Below are 19,480 nucleotides of genomic sequence, written 5' to 3'. Positions count from 1 at the left end.
TTGCCTTGGATCATTGTATTGCTGAGAAGAGCTGTTGATCATCACACAATGTTGCTGTTACTGTGTACAATGTTCTCTTGGTTCTACTCAGTTCACTCAGCATCAGTCCACTTAAGTCTTTCCAGGTTTTTCTGAAATCTGCCTGCTCATTATTTCTTCTTGTTCTTGTTTTTTGGTGAGGCAATTGGGGTTAAGTGACTTGCCTGGGGTCACACAGCTAGTAAGTGCCAAGGGTCTGAGGCCAGATTTGAATTCAGGTCTTCCTGAATCCAGGGCCGGTGCTCTATCCACTGTACCACCTAGCTGCCCCTCTGCTCATTATTTCTTACAGCACGATAGTATTCCATTCCATTCGTATTCCACAACTTGTTCAGCCATTCTTCAATCGATGGGCATTCCCTTGATTTTAAATTCTTTGCCACCACAAAGAGAGCTGCTATAAATATTTTTGTACATGTGGGTCTTTTTCCCTTTTTTATGATCTCTTTGGGATACAGACCTAGTAGTGGTATTACTGTGGCAAAGGGTGCATACCCTTTGCATATAGTTCCAAATGAGCATATCAATTCATTAAACGATACATGACAATTCCACCAGACCCCCTCAGCTTAATCCTGGACCCTAAATAGAGGGAGAGACAGACTTTTATACATGAAAAACAATAAAATAAGACCAATAATTAAAAGGAATCAATACAACATTAGGTAATTTGATTTCTAATTGTATGAAAGATTTGGGACTTTCTAAATTGGGAAGGGGAGAGTGAACAGATGCAGTTCCCTGAAGTCAGAAAAAGAGGTGTCCCACTTCCCAAATTGTCTGTAAATAATCAAAGGAAAATCCAAACAATAACTGATTGATCAGTATGGGTCCAGTTTTCTGATAAGACTTATGGGTTTCTTGACATGTACAATTGTGAGAAAACTCCTTGCATTAATTTTTGAATCTGACCAGCATAATGTAGGTCATTGGTTAAGGTTCTTTAAGTAGCAGGGAGAGGTGGTCCAGTTTCCCAGTCACACAGGACTAAGTTCAAACAATACAATAATGTTCCCCCCAACCACTCCCCGAAATTCTCATAATTGAACAAGCTTTTCTCACAATACAGATTTTGGACTAGACCCATAATTGAATAGAAATGGAAGTGATTAATCTGTGAGTGTCTTTCTGTTTAAAGTGTGTTTCTTATAAACATATTGTTGGATTCTGGTTTCTAATCCATTCTGCTATTCATTTCCATTTTATGAGTAAGTTCATCACATTTATAGTGATGATTGCTAACTATGTATTTTCTTCCTTGATATTCACTTGTATTTATCCTTCTCTTTTTTACCCTGTCCCCTCTTCAAAAATCTGTTTAGCTTTTGATTTCTGACACATAATCTTTCTTCCCTCTTACCATTTTTTGCCCCTTTCTCTCATTACCTTTCCCTCCTACTTCTCTGTTGGGTAAGATGAATTTCTATACCCAATGGTGAATGTGTGTGTGTGTGTATTGTTCCTTCTTTGAGCCAGTTTAGAAGAGAGTGAGGTTCAAGCATTGCCAATTCTCCTTTTTTTCTTCCACTATAAAAACTTTTTCTTGTGTGCCCCTTTTATATGAGGTAATTTCCCCTATTGTTTTTCTCCCTTCCCCCTTCTCCAGCCTTTTTTCTCATTCTTCCATTCTTTTTTTTTAGAGCATTCCAACATAATAGATTTAGACCCATGCCCTCTACATATACTCTACCTGCCCTAAAAATGTATCATCTTGCATATAGGAATGTAAACAGCTTTACCTTACTAAGTCCCTTATGATTTCTCTTTCATGTTTACTTGTTTATGCTTTTCTTGAGTCTTGTGTTTGAATGTCAACTTTTTTCTTCAGCTCTGGTCTTTATATCAGGAATGCTCTAAAGTCCTCTATTTTATTAAATATCTATTTTTTCCCTTGTAGGATTATGATCAGTTTTCCTGGGCAGTTTATTTTTGGCTGTAGTCCTAGTTTCTTTACCTTCTCAAATATCATATTCCGAGTCCTCTGATTCTTTAGAATGTTAGCTTACAAATTTTGTGTAATCCTGAATTTGAAAAATTTGAATAATTTCTTTCTGGCTACTTGGAGTATTTTCTCCTTGACCTGGGAATTTGGCTATAATATTTTTGGGAGTTTTCATTAAGGGATCTATATCAGGAAGTGATTAATGAATTCTTTCAATTTCTACTTTGCCTTCTGGTTCTATATCTGTATAGCTTTCCTTTGTAATTTCTTGAAGTATATTGTATAGGCTCTATTTTTCTTTTTTAAGCATGGGTTTCAGGTAGTTCAATAATTCTTAAATTATCTTTCTTCAATATATTTTCTAGGCCATTTGTTTTTTTTTTCAAAGAGATAGTTCACATTTTCTTCTATTTTTTGGTCTATTGATTTTAATTGTTTCTTGATATCTTCTGGAGTCATTAGCTTCCACTTGACCAATTCTGCACTTTAAGTAATCATTTTCTTCACTGAAGTTTTGTGCCTCTTTTACCAAGCTATTAATTCCCCTTTTCACAATTCTCTTGAATTATTCTAATTTCTTTTCCATTTTTCTTCTACTGCTCTTATTTAGTTTTTAAAATAATTTATTTTGCTCTTTTATTCAATCTCTTTCCTTAGCTCTTCTAGGAATTCTTGTTGGGCTTCTGTCCAGTCTGCATTTTTTTCCCTTTTAGACTTTGCTTGTAGATGTTTTCAAGTCATTGTCTACTTCTGAGTTTGTATCTTGAGCTTCCCTGTCCCCATATAAACTTTTTGTAATCAGGTTGTTTTTTGTTGTTGTTCATTTTCCACCTTATTTCTTGATTTTGCACTGTGTGTTAAAGTTGGACTCTGGTCACTCCTGCATGGCTAGCCTGAGTTCCTATGATTAGATCTAGGGCCCTGTATATTTTTGATGCCTGCAAGGTAGTACAATTTGGGGAGAGTTCTGATCACTATCTTCCTGGTGTGATGTTTAAAATCTAAATGTGTGGTTGCCTTAAATTAGAAGCTTTAGCACCAGTCTTTGGGCATTAAGCATTTATTAAAGCATACCAGGTATTCACGTGGAGTTAAGAAAGTTAAGAAAAGGCCTATCTAGCCTAGAGTTCCAGCCTGGTTGGTTTCTTCCTTAAGTCCTCCACTGTGAGCCTGCTTTAACCACAAACTCCTCTCAAACTGAGTGTGGAAGCTTTTTATAGGTCTGGAGCAGAGGTGGTCCTTACACACTACTTCAAGCTGATTGGTAGGTGTCATCCAAATTCATTGGTTCACTTGATTTGAAGGTGGTCTTGAGGTGAGTTCAAAGTCCTTAGCTTCTGAAAATAATACCTTCTTCTTTTTTTTTTTTGTGGGGCAATGGGGATTAAGTGACTTGTCCAGGGTCACACAGCTAGTAAGTGTCAAGTGTCTGAGGCTGGATTTGAACTCAGATACTCCTGAATCCAGGACTGGTGCTTTATCCACTGCACCACCTAGCCGCCTGAAACAATACCTTCTTAAGGGCTAGCCAGGTGTGGCTACAATCTAATTAACTTGAAGTAGGCTAATCAGCAAAATCAATCACTCTCACTTAATTCAATCAGTTTAGATTAATCTCCAGGTGAGCCTTTGAGTGTCTGCCAAATCCCATTATTTTCTCACACTGGTCTGCACTCTGGTCCCTACCTAGGTAAGGCTTCTTTCCCTTGTGACTGAAGACCATAACCACTGCTCTCCATCCTGAAACTTCAACATGGAACTGAGTAATAGGTGAAGGAGCTGCCAAATGATGCTACCACAGGAGTACTCTGTAATATTTTTTTGACCAGGAGTTTAGTACCCTTACCACTCTTGGTATTACCATAACTGTTTCCACTGCCACTGCTGCTGTCCCTGCCATCTTCTCCTTGTTGTTGTTATTGTTCGGTCATTTAAGTTATGTCTGACTCTTCATGACCCCATTTGGGGTTTTTCTTGGCAGAGATACTAGAGTGGTTTGTCATTTCCTTCTCCAGCTCATTTTACAGATGAGGAACTGAGGCGAATAGGGTTAAGTGATTTGCCCAGTATCACGCAGCTAGTAAGTGTCTGTGGCTGGATTTGAACTTAGAAAGAGGAGTTTTCCTGACTCCAGGCTCAGCACTCTATCCACTGAGCCACCCAGCTGCCCTAAAAAATTGTCTCTTAGTGGAACTACAAATTAGTCCAGTTATTTTGGAAAGCAATTTGGAACTATGCCTCCCTTTGATGACTATGCCTACACTCCAGAGATATCAATGGAATAAGATTATGTCCTGTATGTACAAAATAGTTATAGCAGCTTTTTTTTTGGTAATGGTTAAGTACTGGAAACTAAGGGGGGGGGTTGCCCCTCAGTTGGAGAATGGCTGAACAAATTATGGCACATGAATGTAATGGAATACTATGGTTCTGTAACAACTGATGAAAGAGATAGGTGTTTGCTTGGGTTTTTTTTGGCAGGGCAATGAGGGTTAATCGACTTGCCCAGGGTCACACAGCTAGTAAGTGTCAAGTGTCTGAGGCTGGATTTGAACTTAGGTCCTCCTGAATCCAGGGCTGCTGCTCTATCCACTGCACCACCTAGCTGCCCCCAAAAGAGATAGTTTTAGAAAAAACTGGGAAGACTTGCATGAACTGATATACAGTGAAGTGAACAGTAATAACATCAATATTGTAAAGAATGAACAAATTTGAAAGGATTAAGAACTCAGATTAATTCAGTGATGAACCATAATTCTGAGGAAAGTTTCCCATTTATATTTTCTTTCTTTTTTTTTTTTCTTTTTGCAGGGCAATGAGGGTTAAGTGACTTGCCCAGGGTCCCACAGCTAGTAAGTGTCAAGTGTCTGAGGCAAGATTTGAAGTCAGGTCCTCCTGAATCCAGGACTGGTGCTTTATTCACTGTGCCACCTAGTCCCCCCTCCCCATTTCTTGACAGAAAGGTGATAGGCTAATATGTAGAATGAGACAAACATTTTTGGATATAGCCAATGTGAGAATTTGCTTTGCTCTACTATTCTTATTTGTTACAAAGATTTTGTTTTTCTTTTCCCTTTTTTTCCAGTGTTAGGGGAGGGGGGAGATAGGAGGGACAAAACACAAATAGGTGAAAATTGAAAATAAAATTTAAAAATAGCTATTCACATCTACATTGTAGGTAATTCTTCTGAAGATTTTGTTCCAAAGTTTGCAGCCATAGTGACTATCAAATGTGTGGGAGAGAAGAATCATTTCAGGAAAAAAAACAAAACAAACTAGTATCTTAATAAAACAATCCTTGTTTTAGCTACTGGAAAACTATAGGAAAGGCCATGGCTTCTATTGCTAAAACCTTTCTTTTCAGCTCTCAACATCCAAGGCCAGAGGGAAGGGAAGATTTTAAGAATAGAATAAAAATGGGGTGGCTAGTTGGCACCGTGGATAAAAGCACTGGCCCTGGATTCAGGAAGACCTGAGTTCAAATGTGGCCTCAGTCACTTAACCCTCATTGCCCCACAAAAACAAAAACAAACAAACAAAAAGAATAGAATCAAAATGAACTGCATAAGCCACTTGAGCAAGAGGGAATTAGCATAGCAAATTGGAGAAGGGTCAAAAGAGTTTGAAGCTCTGGGATGGGGGGAGCTGAGGACACAAATGAGGGACTTGTCCCAGCTACCCTAATCCTGTACCATTGGCCTATATCAAAAACAGCTGTCCCTGCTACCTTACCTAACCCCCTCTATCATGGCCTCTTGTTCTGTCTGCTGCATCTTCTTGGGTTAAGGAAGATGACCTCCATACCTTTTCTAGGGGAGGATGTAGTATTGGTGGCAATGGTATTGGTGTATGTGGAGTGGTAGAGGATCACATTAGAATTCCTTTAGGAGGGGCTGCCCCTCCCCTGGAGGGATTTTACTCAACTGTGAAGAGCTCATAGAAAAGTCACCCAGAGTACCATGACAGTGAAGGCCAGTGGGCCTCAAGTGGGATCCCAAAGGTCTTTTTGAAGCCTAGGTGAGTTCCTCTGTAACCTGTCCTTACCCTGCTCTTTTCCCAAGGTTGGTCTTATGGTATCTGCCCAGGTGCTCTTCTCTGCCCTCTGCTTGTTCCAGGTGCCATATTCCTAGATATGATTTTTATATCTTTCACTCCACTCCCCAAACAGCTCATATTTATATAATATATATATTTTTTTAGTGAGGCAATTGGGGTTAAGTGACTTGCCCAAGGTCACACAGCTAGTCAGTGTTAAGTGTCTGAGGCCGGATTTGAACTCAGGTCCTCCTGACTCCAGGGCCGGTGCTCTATCCACTGCGCCACCTAGCTGCCCCATATTTATATAATATTAACATTGTTCAAAGCCCTTTTCTCTCTACTTCCTGGTGAGACAGGTAATATAAATATTATTCCCATTTTACAGATGAGAAAGCTAAGCCCCAGAGAAGTAAAGCGACTTGCTGACAATCACATAGCTGCTATGTGGTATCCGAGCTGAGGTTGAAATCCACTTTTCAAACATTAAAAATTTTGTGTTCTTTCCAATATTCATCACTGACTCTCAACTATTATGCTGTCTCATAAGAAGTGATGAGAAAATTGAGTTACACTCTTTTCCCCTGTCTTCTCCAACTTCTCCAATTCCCAGACACTGGGAGGTTGAGTTCCTAGAAGGTGCTGCCGCTGCTGCCTGATACTACTGCTGCTGCTGCTGCTGCTATTACTATTGCTGCTACTGCTACTATTACTGCTGCTGTTGCTACTACTACTAGTACTAGTACTACTATTGCTGCTGCTGCTACTATTACTGCTGCTGTTGCTACTACTACTAGTACTAGTACTACTATTGTTGCTGCTGCTACTATTACTGCTGCTGTTGCTACTAGTACTAGTACTAATACTACTACTGTTGCTGCTGCTACTACTACTGCTGCAGCTGTTGCTACTACTACTAGTACTAGTAGTACTAGTACTACTACTACTGCTGCTGCTGCTACTACTACTACTACTACTACTACTACTACTACTACTACTACTACTACTACTACTACAAATACTCCTCTCAGGGGCCCAGGGGTAAGTGTGAGGGGCTTGAGTTTCTTAGTATTGTTCACAAGACCCCATCAGTATACTCCACAGTGATTATCAGTCAGACAATTAGCTTTTAGAAAAAGCTTTGCTAAGCAAGTATAGCAAGGACAGTTCATATAGAAACATTTCCACTCAAACCAAATATGTATTTTTCCCTATCACACACAAGGTCCCTGGAACCTTGAAGGGCTTGAAGCCCTTTTCTCCTTTGTGGAGGACTCATGAAATTCTTACTGGTGTAGCTTTGTTCTGGGCTTGAAGGCTCAATGCTCTTCAAGATTCTGAAGCTGTCTTTTTCAGTTTCTGACACTGATGCTGCCATTGATCACTACTGGTGCTCTGGAAACTAAACTACTTGCTCTGTTGGACACTGCTACTGATGCTGATGAAACTCCAGATCTTTTGACTTTTCAGAGTTCTTAAGGTCACCTGGTCAATGGTCCTTGGGAGAGAGATTAGAGGAGTGAGAGAAAGAAAACTCCCTCTTCTTCTTGCTCCACCAAGGTTGATTCCCTTTTAGGAATCCTTCATCACTGGATTTTCCAACCACCCTTTGATGGGGCTGTTGCTAGAATGAATGATTCTGAACTGCCTCACCATGTTATACATAGGCCCAAAGGTATGTCTGAGTCTTTTGGCCAATCACAGAAAATGTCTGTGTGTCATCATCTGCTTTCATCCAATGACCAAAAATCCCTATGTTTCTTTCAAACTGATGAAATAAGAGGATCCTCACTAATTGCTCTCCTAGTTCCTGGTGAGGATAAAGGCTAGATTTTAGGTTTAATCAATTAATATGCATTGAGTGCCTACTCTGTGCTCAGGGATGTTCTAGGTACTATGCAAGATACAATTATGAGACATAGTCCATACCCTACAGGAACTCATAGTTTCATCAGGGAAATAACATTCAGACACAGGTAACAGAATCATATAAAAGTACATCTTTAAGTTCTAAGAGATATAGTAAGTGCTTTGGGCTTTCAGAGCAGAAGGAGATCAATGAGAAATTTTTTTTTTTTGGTGAGGCAATTGGGGTTAAGTGACTTGCCCAGGGTCACACAGCTAGTAAGTGTCAAGTGTCTGGGGCCAGATTTGAACTCAGGTCCTCCTGACTCCAGGGCCGGTACTCTATCCACTGTGCTACCTAGCTACCCTGATCAATGAGAATTTGAGTAATTGGAAAAGTGGCTAGAAGAAGTTGGGACTTGAACTGGGTTTTAAAGAATGAGTAGAATTTGGAGAGGCAAAGAGGATAGGAGAAGGTTTTCTAGGCATAGGGAATAGCACAAGCAAAGACAGGAAAGTAAGAATTTGGCTGGAGTGTTTGAGGGATCCTGAATGACTGATCTTAGAAAGTGGAGGATGTATGTTGGAAATAATTGGGAAATAAGTATTCAAACTCATGTTTGAAACAACTTGTGCTACTTCCTCAACAATTTTCTCCTATTTCTAGTTACCAGAGAAATGTAGGAATACAAGGGGACAAGATTGAATGTCTTGGGTCTTTTACAATAAAAAGAGCTGTATAGGGTCATTAGTATTTATTCAACAAGGGAATTTAAAAAATAAAGACTCTTACCTGCTTCATGTGAATCACATCAGAAGAGGTGCAGAAGAGGAAATAGAAAAGACACCTAAGACATGGCACAGATGGTGAATTTGCAGCAGTAGTTTGTAGGGTTCTTCCTGGATCATAAGGGCAGCACAAAGAACGGTTGGTGACTATTGGACTCATGGATTTGCTTAGCAAATGGGCCCGAATGTGTCCATTGTCTCTGTAAAAGTTGGGATGGGGAATCACTGCATCACTTCCTCTCTTTGTGACTTTGATATTAGGGTGATACCTGATAATCATCAATTGTCTACAGTTTCTGAGTCCATCTGTTCCCTGGGTGAAAGTGGAATTGAGAACTAAGACTTTTATCAGAATGGCTGCTGCTGAGGAATGGACCTTTATTGAATAGACCTTTATTGGAATTGTTGTACCCTGCTCCTTGGGAATTTTAATGTTATATCCTTTTATTTTCAGTTCTAATAAGTAAGTGTATTTTATATAATGTGAGTGCACAGTCCTTTTTGGGTCACTCAAAGTTGGGAAGAAGACAAAAATTTTAATGGGAATTGTGGTCGAAGCCAAATAATTTATGGTAATCTTTATATTGTTAATCTTAGGCTAAGCAAGCTGAGATGAAACCTAAGTCAAGGCACTAGGAGACTGAAAGCATTAGGAAATCCAGGCTATTCTCTTCCCACCAACCCAGAATGATAGATGGGGGACTAGACTGGAAGCTCTTGCAGCCTAAATGAGATCCTGCAAGCATGCTTTGAGAGGGACTCAAGGGGTGCTGGAGCAGCCTGGACTCCAATCACCATCTGGTGGCTTATACAGAGATTACATTCTAGCTCCACCCATTTTCTTTTTCATGCCCAGTGCCCAAGTAAGGCAGGGAATCCTGTGGAAAGAATTTTTGTGCCATACATAATGAGTTAAGTGGGATCAGGTTCCAAGAATCTTTGTGTATCTTAGTGAGGAATAAAGAGTGTTGTTGGTAATAGGTGAACCATGGATCTGTCTCCAGTGTGACATGGGAGGTAAAGGAAAACTTGTACGAATAGAGGCAGAATCCAGAACACAAGAGGTGATAGTACCATTGCATTCTGCCCAAGTCAGAGTATATCTGGAGCATTATGTTTGGACATTGGTCACTACATATTAGGGAGGTTACAGACAACCTCAGTAGGTCTAGAGAGAGGGAACAGGATGGGGACAGGAAACCATGAACTATGTGGATTGTTTGAAGAAGCTGTGGATGGTTAGCTTGGAGGAGAGGAGAGTTAAGGAAACACTGTAACCATCTCCCAATATAGGAAGAGCTCTTATGTGGATAAGGTATTACACTTGTGTTACTTGGTCTCAGATAAGAACTAGCATCAACGGGAAGAAGTTACAGGGAGGCAGCTTTAGGCTTCATGTAGGGCAACTTTCCTAACAATGTCCTAAAGTGGAACGAGCTGTTTCAGGAAGTGGTGGGTTCCCTGTCAGGGGAGGTATTAAAATAGAGGCTGGCTGACTACTTGTCAGTAGAGAGCCTCGAAAGTCCTCTCTAATTCTGACATTCCATGAGTCTGCCTTCCCTTTGGTGCACAGCATCTCCCATGTACCCAGGTGATGGAGGAGCCCCACCTAAACAGGGCAAGACAAGAAGTAGGGGTGGTTCCATCTCTCTTTGCCAGCTGAAAGGATTGAGAGGGAGAATAGACTGGCCTTTGTGCCTGTGAGAATGCTGCCTGCCAAATGCCTCTCCTAATTCCAAGGCCCTCACAAAGGGGACTGATGAGGGAAATCAGCTGAGAATTGGGTCACCAGATGCTCTGGTATCAAAAACCTGGTGGGTGATGAGAATGGAAGCAAGATAAGGAAACCTAGAAGATTTTTGAGGAAGCCAAATGAGTCATCCTTTCAGGTGGATTCAATGGCTCATTTTCCTTTTAGCCACATTCAGTAGCATTTTAAAGTTACAAAGCTCTTTCCTCACAACAACCATAGACAGGTAGTATTTTACTCATGAGGAAATTGATGTTCAGAAAGGTTATGACTTGCCGATGGTCGCACAGCTACTTAGTAGAGTGTGACATCATGGAAAAACAATCTGATCAGAGTGGGTCCTCCTTCTGGTACCTCTAGTACCTACATTTAGTTACACACTCTTGGGTAAGTTACTTCACCTATTCCAGCTTCAGTTTTCTTATGTGCAAATGAGAGGTTTGGACCTTTCAGTTGCAATATCCGTGATACAATTATTCTTATTATGCCTTTTTCATACAGAGAAGGAAACTGAGGACCAGAGGCCTCAGGAGATTCTTGCTTGGCTTACACTATTTGCTCTAGAGTAGAATTCAATAGGAAGCTGGTTTGCCTTGTACCCTCTCCTTGGGGCATCAGCGACTGATGTCCTGAAAGAGCCTCCTCATGCAAAGTAGCTTCACCTGCATGTTGGCTGAATACTTTGGACTGTGGAGGACTGTTGTGAGTTGGGGGGGTGTATCGATGTTCAGTCAATGCTGACTGATTGGGAGGGGGGAAGTTTTTTTCCCCATTCATAGATGTAAAGACAACTCAGGTGCCATGAAATGATGGCATCTCTGTCTCCTGGAGATCTATTTATTTTTCAAGGAGCACAGTCTCTTGAAATGTTTGCTTAAGCTAAAGCTACTGTTTCAGCTGAGTTCCTTTCTCCTTCATCATCCTTCCCTCCTTCTTTTCCCCTTTCCCCCAGCATCCCCCACCCCTATCACCTGGTTTTGTTGGAGCTCTGGGTCTGTTAGGTATGAAAAAAGGAGGTATGGGAGTGGGGAGTTGCCCTTAAAATCCAAGGCTGTCTCATTGGCAACCTACCAGAGACTCTCATTACTCTTTTGTTTCCTGGATGAGCAGGAACAAAAAAAACACAGCTCAGCTAAGCCCTATCTGTAGCCTATCAGAAACCTCCTGTGCAGCTTCATTTCCATCCCCAGGGCTGCTAGAGTTTATCTCCCTGAATTTGGCTAGGATGGATTAAGTCCTTCCTGCATGAACCTCAGGGAATAAGAAAACTCAGATCACTAACTGGTCCTATTTTCTAAGCCAAGATATCCAAGGCTAGAAAAGTGTTGGCGAGTGCTTGGGACTTCTTGAAGTGTGTGTGTGGGTGTGTGTGTGTATTCCTTTGAGCTGGAAGGCCCAAAGATGGGGGAGCTGTTTAGGGTGGGGGACAGTTCAGAGCACTGAGTGGGAGTGGAAGAACAGAATATTGACTCTGGAAAATATGTGGACAGAAGTAGAGGGGATAGCAGGTGTTCCTGTGTGTGTGTGTGGGGGGGGCATAGAGCAGGAGGTAGACTACCGATTTGGTTTGGGTGTCTGTGTTAGGGGTAGGGTTTTGGAGCTGAGAGAAAGAAGGGAATGGGAATCAAAATGGAGTGTCTGGTAGAACTGGGAAAGTGGTGAGTTGTAGGGTTTCCACACTTGTCAAATGAGCCAGCTACGCTAGACCAGGTGTTCTTAATCTTTGGCCCCTGAACTTGTCTAAAAAACAAAACACAACATGACTTTTTTTTTTTTTTGGTTTTGCAGGACAATGGGGGTTAAGTGACTTGCCCAGGGTCACAGAGCTAGTAAGTATCAAGTGTCTGAGGCTGGATTTGAACTCAGGTACTCTTAAATCCAGGGCCAGTGCTTTATCCACTGTGCCATCTAGCTGCCCCCCAACATAACGTTTTGATAGTTATTTCAACAGATTTAGTTTCCCTTGTAATCTCATGTCTTTTATTTTATGTATTGTTTTGATAAGGGATCCAGAGGCTTCCCCGGACTGCCAAAGTGACCGGTGACACTTTGGAGCCTCTGGACTAAAGGATCCCCAAGGTATCTTTCAGCTCTAACATTTTTGTGACTCTTCATGGGAAAGGCTGAATGATGTAGTGGAGAGAGAGCCAGCCTGGGATCAAGGAAGAACTGGTCAAGTGCTGTTTCTGATACATACTATGTGATTTTATCTGTGCCTCCGTCAACTAAGTCTAGAAGTTGTCGGTTAGCTACATCGATATAGGATGATTCAGGAGTTGTTTTACAATTTCTTTCTTTTTCTTTCTTTCTTTTGTTTTAAGTGAGGCAATTGGGGTTAAGTGACTTGCCCAGGGTCACACAGCTAGTAAGTGTTAAGTGTCTGAGGTCAAATTTGAACTCAGGTACTCCTGACTCCAGGGCCGGTGCTCTATCCACTGCGCCATCTAGCTGCCCCCTGCTGCCTTACAATTTAAACCAATGAAATTGCAGGTCCTGACTTTAAGAGGAAAAGGCTTGAAACTAGAAGTCCGTGCCACTTTCTAACTTAGTCAAATACCTTCCCCGCTCTGGGCTTCAGTAAAATGAGAGGGTTGGAATAGAAGATCTCTAAAAACTTGTGCCAGCCCCTGTGATCCTGGGGTTCTTGGAATATGAGGTGCTCCCCCCCCCCCAGTTCCTTGAATGTTATTCCTTTTGGGCAAAAGTAGGAGATATGGAGGAGAGGGAGGGTGAAGGGGAAACACGGAGGTATCTGCATACGGAACTGCCCCCACGGACCTGGACGGGGGGGGGGGAGGGGCGGGTGACGTGGGGGTAGTTTGACTTGGGTTCCAGCCCAGGGAGGAAACCTGTGGCCCCGCCTGAATGATTCTCCCCTCTCCCCCCACCCCCATCCTTCCCTAGGACTGCCCAGCAGGCGTGGGATTCCTCGGGCCATGGCCCACAGTGCGGTACTGGCCTGGGTTTGGGCCCTGGCGCTTGGAACCGTCCCAGGGGCCCAAGCAGGTTGTGCGGAGCTCGGTCGCTGTTGTCCGGGCCGGGACCTGACGTGCGTCTCCCGGGGCTGGACAGCGGCAGGTCCTTCCCTGGGCCCCCAGCCCTGCTACTGCGACCAGGCGTGCAGCGCAGCCGGGGACTGCTGCCGGGATTATGGGAGTGCTTGCCCAGGTGGGAGCCGGGAGAGGATGGGCAGGGAGGGCGGGCGTGGGCCGTCCATTTGGGATGCGGGAGAGGCGCCGCCAAGGGTGAGTGAGCCTGGGAAAGGGGCGTCAGAGCAGGAAAGGGACTCTGAGAGTGGGAAAGAGGGCTTGAAACTTCAGTGGGGCTCGGGAGTGGAGAAAGGAAGGAAAGCAGGAACCTAGATCGACATCTGGAGGGGACCTAAGAGGTCGTCTAGTCAACCTCCTCATTTGGCAGGTGCGAGAATTGAGGCCCAAGAAGGCGAACCTACTTGCCCCAAGTCATGGGGTGGGATGAAGCTATAATAGGGGTCAGGTGGAGGGCGGTCTGGGACAGGCCTGGTGATAGAGGGGCCCTAGGAAATAGGACTATGGAAGGTTAGAGGCTAGGACTGGGGAGGGGAGGAGGGGGTTCTGGATCTGCCATGTAGTTATAGATCTCAGGCAGGGGCAGGAAAACCCCAAAGGGACTGAGGGATTTGTAAAAAGATGCTTGAGGAGCTGCCTGGGACTAGAGATAGAAGAGGGCCAAGAGGGTGAGGGGGGGTTGAGGTGAGACCTGTACATGGCCACTGGTCTCACTCCTTCCCATTTCTAACCTTCCTCAGAGGGACTTCATGGCTGGCTTGGAGGTGTCTGGAAAGCCACCTTAATTGGAAGTTATTGGTCAATACCAGTTAGCTTCCCAAAGTGACTCAGAATAATAGCACTCAAACCATCTCCATCCCTACTATTATTGTTATTAAAACCATTGCCATCTTAACCAACACTATCATCATTTCCACTACTATCATCTATATATTTTTTTTGTAGGGAATGGGGTTAAGTGACTTGCCCAGGGTCACACAGCTAGTAAGTGTCAAGTGTCTGAGGCTGGATTTGAACTCAGGTACTCCTGAATTCAGGACCGGTGCTTTAACCACTACGTCATCTAGCTGCCCCTCATCTGTATTAATAATGAGTGTTCCTGGAGGATGATTTAAGTGAATGCTTATTCAACTTCTTGTAGATGCAGAAATTCTTTAGGCTAAGAGGTTATTTAACCACCCTCCCCTTTAAAACAAAAATAAGGCAGGTTCACAGAAAGCTGAGGCATTGAGGAAATGCTTTAGTTCTTGGCCATTAAAGATGCTGTCTTTGCTGTTTTCTGGTTTCTTTCCAATGTTAAACTTTTCATCTTTACCTGATTAGGGCTTGGCTGGCTTTGGAGGGGCGGTAGCTTTTCTCTACCTTTAATGCTGACTATATATCATGCTGTAGCAGTAAGAGTCCTAGGTGAGGAGTCAGAAGGCCTGGTTCTGGCTCTGATTCTGTCCCTGACACCCTGTGTGATTTGAGGAATCGGTGTCTTTCCCTTTTCTGAATCTCAGTTTCTCCATGTGTAAAATGAGGGGATTGGACCAGATGATCATTAAGGTCCCATCCAGCCTTGACAGTCTAGCCTTGAGATAAGTCAGGATACCTAAATTCTAGCCCAGGCTTTGTCACTGATTCATTGTATAACCTTGGGCAAGTTACTTCCCCTTGGTGAATATCAGGTTTATCTCCTGTAAAATGAGGAGGCTGAACTAAATGATTTCTATGATTCCTTGGAACACTGACAAAGACAGTCTTAACTACAGAACTGAGGGAATGACCAGTATTTTAGTCAAGGAGGAGGTGGGGGTAGTTTTTGTTGGGTGAGGAGGAAGTAGGGGGTGGGAGGGAAGTTCGTTCCATGTTAGATCACACTAAAGCTCCCAGCTGTGTATTGGTACCTCCATCTCTTCTCTGAATATCATGAACCCACCAGACTGGCCCTTTCTAGGCTATCCTTGGAAAACCACCTGCCTAGAACAGTCAGACCCTTTTCTTTTCTTTTTTGTGGGGCAAAGAGGGTTAAGTGACTTACCCAGGGTCACACAGCAAGTAAGTGTCAAGTGTCTGAGGCCAAATTTGAACTCAGGTCCTCCTGAATCCAGCCAGGGCCGGTGCTTTATCCACTGCACTACCTAGCTGCCCCCAGTCAGACATTTTTCTACTTGTACACACCTAGTATCTGCACCTAACTGGCACATGCCTGCAATTAGCACACACATACCTGCAAAGGTGGATCCTAAGAGACTCTGGAACATTACAACTCCTTCTGCCTGGCATTCTTATGTACATTTTAAAGGTAAGTGAACTGAGTCACAGTTTCAGGGACATGCCTGTGGCCTGAGGGGTTCTGAGCAGAGGCCATGGGTCTCATTCCAGTCCCAGAGAGGAACCATTCTATAGTTTTAAGTTGTTTCCACTTCTTTCTTTCTTTCTTTGCAGGGCAATGAGGGTTAAGTGACTTGCCCAAGGGTCACACAGCTAGTAAATGTCAAGTATCTGAGGCTGGATTTGAACTCAGGTCCCCCTGAATCCAGGGCTGGTGCTCTATTCACTGTGCCACCTAGCTGCCCCCTGTTTCCACTTCTAATTGTTTATTTTCTATATGCCATTAATAGCTATGTTATGTGTTCTGAGGTCCCTTCCAGCTCTAACATTCTATAGTCTACGGCCCCTTCCAGTGGGACATGCCTCTGTGTGTTGTTATTCACTGGTGGAAAGGGAGTGCTGTGGGGCCCTAGGAGGGAAAGATGGGCAGAAAGGACCAACGTTGAAGAGCCAGGAAAATGTTCCCACATTCCTGATCCAGAGCTCACAAAACCAGTTGATGTTATCGACACTTCATCATTCTCTAGAATATAAAGAGCTCAGACCAGGATGGCAAGAGATGGGCAAGAGGGTGGGTGAGAAGGGGATGATAAAGATGATTCCTTGTGTTCATCAAAGCTTCATGTTCCCTTTGTTTGCCCCATTTTAAGTCCTGATTTATACAGTAGGTGCCAAAGGACTGTGGGACCAGAAACCAGCTTTCTGATTATGGGCTGGCACATCTCCATCTGCTTATATGCAAATCCCAGATTCAGCAGAAATTCTTTTAGGGGCTTGAGGCCAAGAAGCTGAAAATTTTGTGAGTTCCAGAATTGGGGAAATGATGAGCCCAAATCTCCTAATTTACAGTATTAGGGAATCCTATTTAATTTATAGAATCAGAGGATTAGAGCTGGACAGGATTTTAGAACATAGAATGTTAGAATTAGAAAGGCTTGAAAAGTAGAGAATGTGAGAGCTTGAGATAACCTGAGAACAAAGAATATTGGAACTAAAAGGGATCTTAGATACAATATAGAATGTTAGAACTAGAAAGGACTTCAGAGATCACCAAATCTAACCCTGCTTGTTTTACAAAGGAAAAAGTTGGGACTCAGAGTAGGGAAGGTCACTCAGAGAGTAAGTGGAAGAGCTGGGACTAAAAGCTAGATAGTTTGATTACGAATCCATTGCTCTTTCCATCATATAGATCTTTATGAATCACCTACCCTTGACAGGTAGTCTTAGATGGGAAGTAAGGATGCAAATGACATAGGGATATGCCTTCCGCAATGTGCCTGGCTCCCACATATGCCAGGTGACCTGTCTGGGTAGGCTGATTATAGACTTCTCAGCACCAACTTCTTCCAAGCTATCCTCAAGTTCTAAGTTATTTGTTGCTTGTGTCTCTTCCTCTATCCATTGGCAGCACCCTTCTCTTGTTTGATTCAGCTGTTCTTTTTTTTGGGGGGGGGCGCGGCAATGAGGGTTAAGTGACTTGCCCAGGGTCACACAGCTAGTAAGTGTCAAGTGTCTGAGATCAAATTTGAACTCAGGTCCTCCTGAATTCAGGGCTGGTGTTTTATCCACTGCGCCACCTAGCTGCCCCTGATTCAGCTGTTCTTGACAAATCACTCGAACTGTATATTGGAGTAGCCAAAAGTTTTATTAGGAAAATCAAGATGATATCAAGCAGTTACAAGGAGATGGGATAAAAGACATTGGCCACAGATAACCTAAAATTGCAGCAGGAACTATCAACTTAAAAGGTCCTTCCCTCCTTCCACATGACTCTAGCACTCAAATCTGGGATTCTAAGTGTCCAAGCTCTCTCAGTCGTTCTACTCAGGTTCTCAAGCTAAGGGAAACAAGGAAGAGGGCAGGACCTGACAAAAACAGTACTCACAGATGTTTCATAATTGAAGTCCTACATGGTTTTATAGTCACATTTTTTTTTTTTTGGCAATTCCCTTGATCAACAGCTTTATCATATTTGATAACTCAAGAACAAAATATACTTTTACCATAGAAGGATAAATGTTTCCCAAGCCTGGAGGCAAATGTCAGGCTCAAAATTAGTCTCTCTCTCTCTTTTTTTTTTTTTGTGAGGCAATTGGGGTTAAGTGACTTGCCCAGGGTCACACAGCTAGTACGTGTTAAGTGTCTGAGGCCGGATTTGAACTCAGGTACTCCTGACTCCAGGGCCAGTGCTCTATCCACTGCGCCACCTAGCTGCCCCAAATTAGTCTCCTTTTGCTTTTAGGAGAAAGAAGGAAATGAAAATTGCTAGCCTTGTCCTGGACAGATTTTTAGTGATGTAGGTCCTATCCTGAGCCTGACATGTGCACAGTTCACTTATACTGCCCATGCTCAGTAACATTCCCTCGGGTGTTGGTGACTTCTCATGCACTTTTTGTGGCAGCTGTTCCTTGGCTTCTACCTCCCTGGATCCTCCTATCTTCCTCTTTTTTCGCCCCCAAGTCCAAAAGGTAAGAGGAAGTAGCTTGGGAGTCAAGGCCTCCTCTCTATACAAGCAGATGCAACAGCCACCTTGTTTTGTTCAAGTGGGTTAAATCTTGGGTTCCATCAATGTCTCCATTGCCTGGAACAGGTGGATTCTCAAATTAGATTGCTCTGGTCTATTCCAAGAATAGGAGAGATAAGCGTCACACCCCACCCAGCTTGGGGTGGGGGGAATATAGAGGACTCATGCTGGCATAAGACCACAGCCATTGTTTTTTTCACCATGACATTCTCCATCTTTTTTGCTTTCTGCCTTCACAGGGAGGGATGTAGGTTGATGTCTCACACCTGGTTCCTTGGGATGTCACTTTTAGAACCTTCTCCCAATGAACAGTCCCCTTGCCCCCAAAGCCCTCTCTGGTCCAGAATGTTTTCCCTGTCTTCCCTGACATAATTTTCCCCCAAAACCTTCTTGGTTGATATCCTTTCTTTACATCTCTGAGGTTAGGTAGGTGGCTCAGTGGGCTAGAGCACTAGACTTGGAGTCAGGAAGACCTGAGTTCTAATTCCCCCTCAGATTAGCTGTATGTTCCTGGACAAGTCACTTAACCTCTTTTGGCCTCAGTTTCCTCATCTATAAAATGGGTATAATAACAGTGCTTAGCTCACTGAGTTGTTGTGAGGATCAAATGAGATGACATATGTAAAACACTTAGAAAACTTTTAAGTGCTATATAAATGCTTGCTACTACACTACTACCTTTAAAAAAAATCTTAATAGTATTTTATTTTTTCCAGTTACATGTAAAGGTAGTTTTCAATATTTATTTTTATAACATTTTGAGTTCCAAATTTTTCTCCCTCCCTCCCTTCCTCCCCCTCCCCAAGATAGAAAGAAATCTGATATAGGTTATATTTGTACAATCACATTAAACATATTTTGGAATTAGTCATGTTGTAAAAGAAGAATCAGAACAAAAGGGAAAAACCTCAAAAAGGAAAAAAACCAAAAAAAGTAGAAATAGTATGGTTCAATCTGCATTCATATTCAATTCCCTTTTCTGGATGTGGAGAGCATTTTCTATCATGAGTCCTTTAGAATTGTCTTGCTATTATTTACACTACTACTTTATTTAGTAAAAATTTGAATACCCTGAAAATTCTAGGGGTACACTCTGATATTTGTACTACACATTAAAACATAAATTAACATATGATGTTGTTGTTCAGTCATGTTTGACTTTTTGTGACCCTATTTGGCATTTTCTTGGCAGA

The 19,480-nt window shown here is 42.7% G+C and overlaps 1 protein-coding gene across 1 annotated transcript in view; it reads left to right on the top strand.

Annotated features, from left to right (window-relative positions):
* Positions 1-13,270: 13,270 nt before the first annotated feature.
* The window catches only part of LOC122741176 (somatomedin-B and thrombospondin type-1 domain-containing protein-like), a 35,554-nt gene continuing 29,344 nt past the window's right edge, over positions 13,271-19,480 (top strand). The window contains exon 1 of the mRNA XM_043984336.1: positions 13,271-13,568. Within this exon, the coding sequence (XP_043840271.1) occupies positions 13,337-13,568 (232 nt within the window). The 5' untranslated portion in view covers positions 13,271-13,336. The remainder of the gene's footprint in view (positions 13,569-19,480) is intronic.

This window comes from Dromiciops gliroides, chromosome 2 (genome assembly GCF_019393635.1).
Source record: "Dromiciops gliroides isolate mDroGli1 chromosome 2, mDroGli1.pri, whole genome shotgun sequence".
Taxonomy (NCBI): domain Eukaryota; kingdom Metazoa; phylum Chordata; class Mammalia; order Microbiotheria; family Microbiotheriidae; genus Dromiciops; species Dromiciops gliroides.
This window is presented reverse-complemented; position numbering and strand designations above follow the sequence as displayed.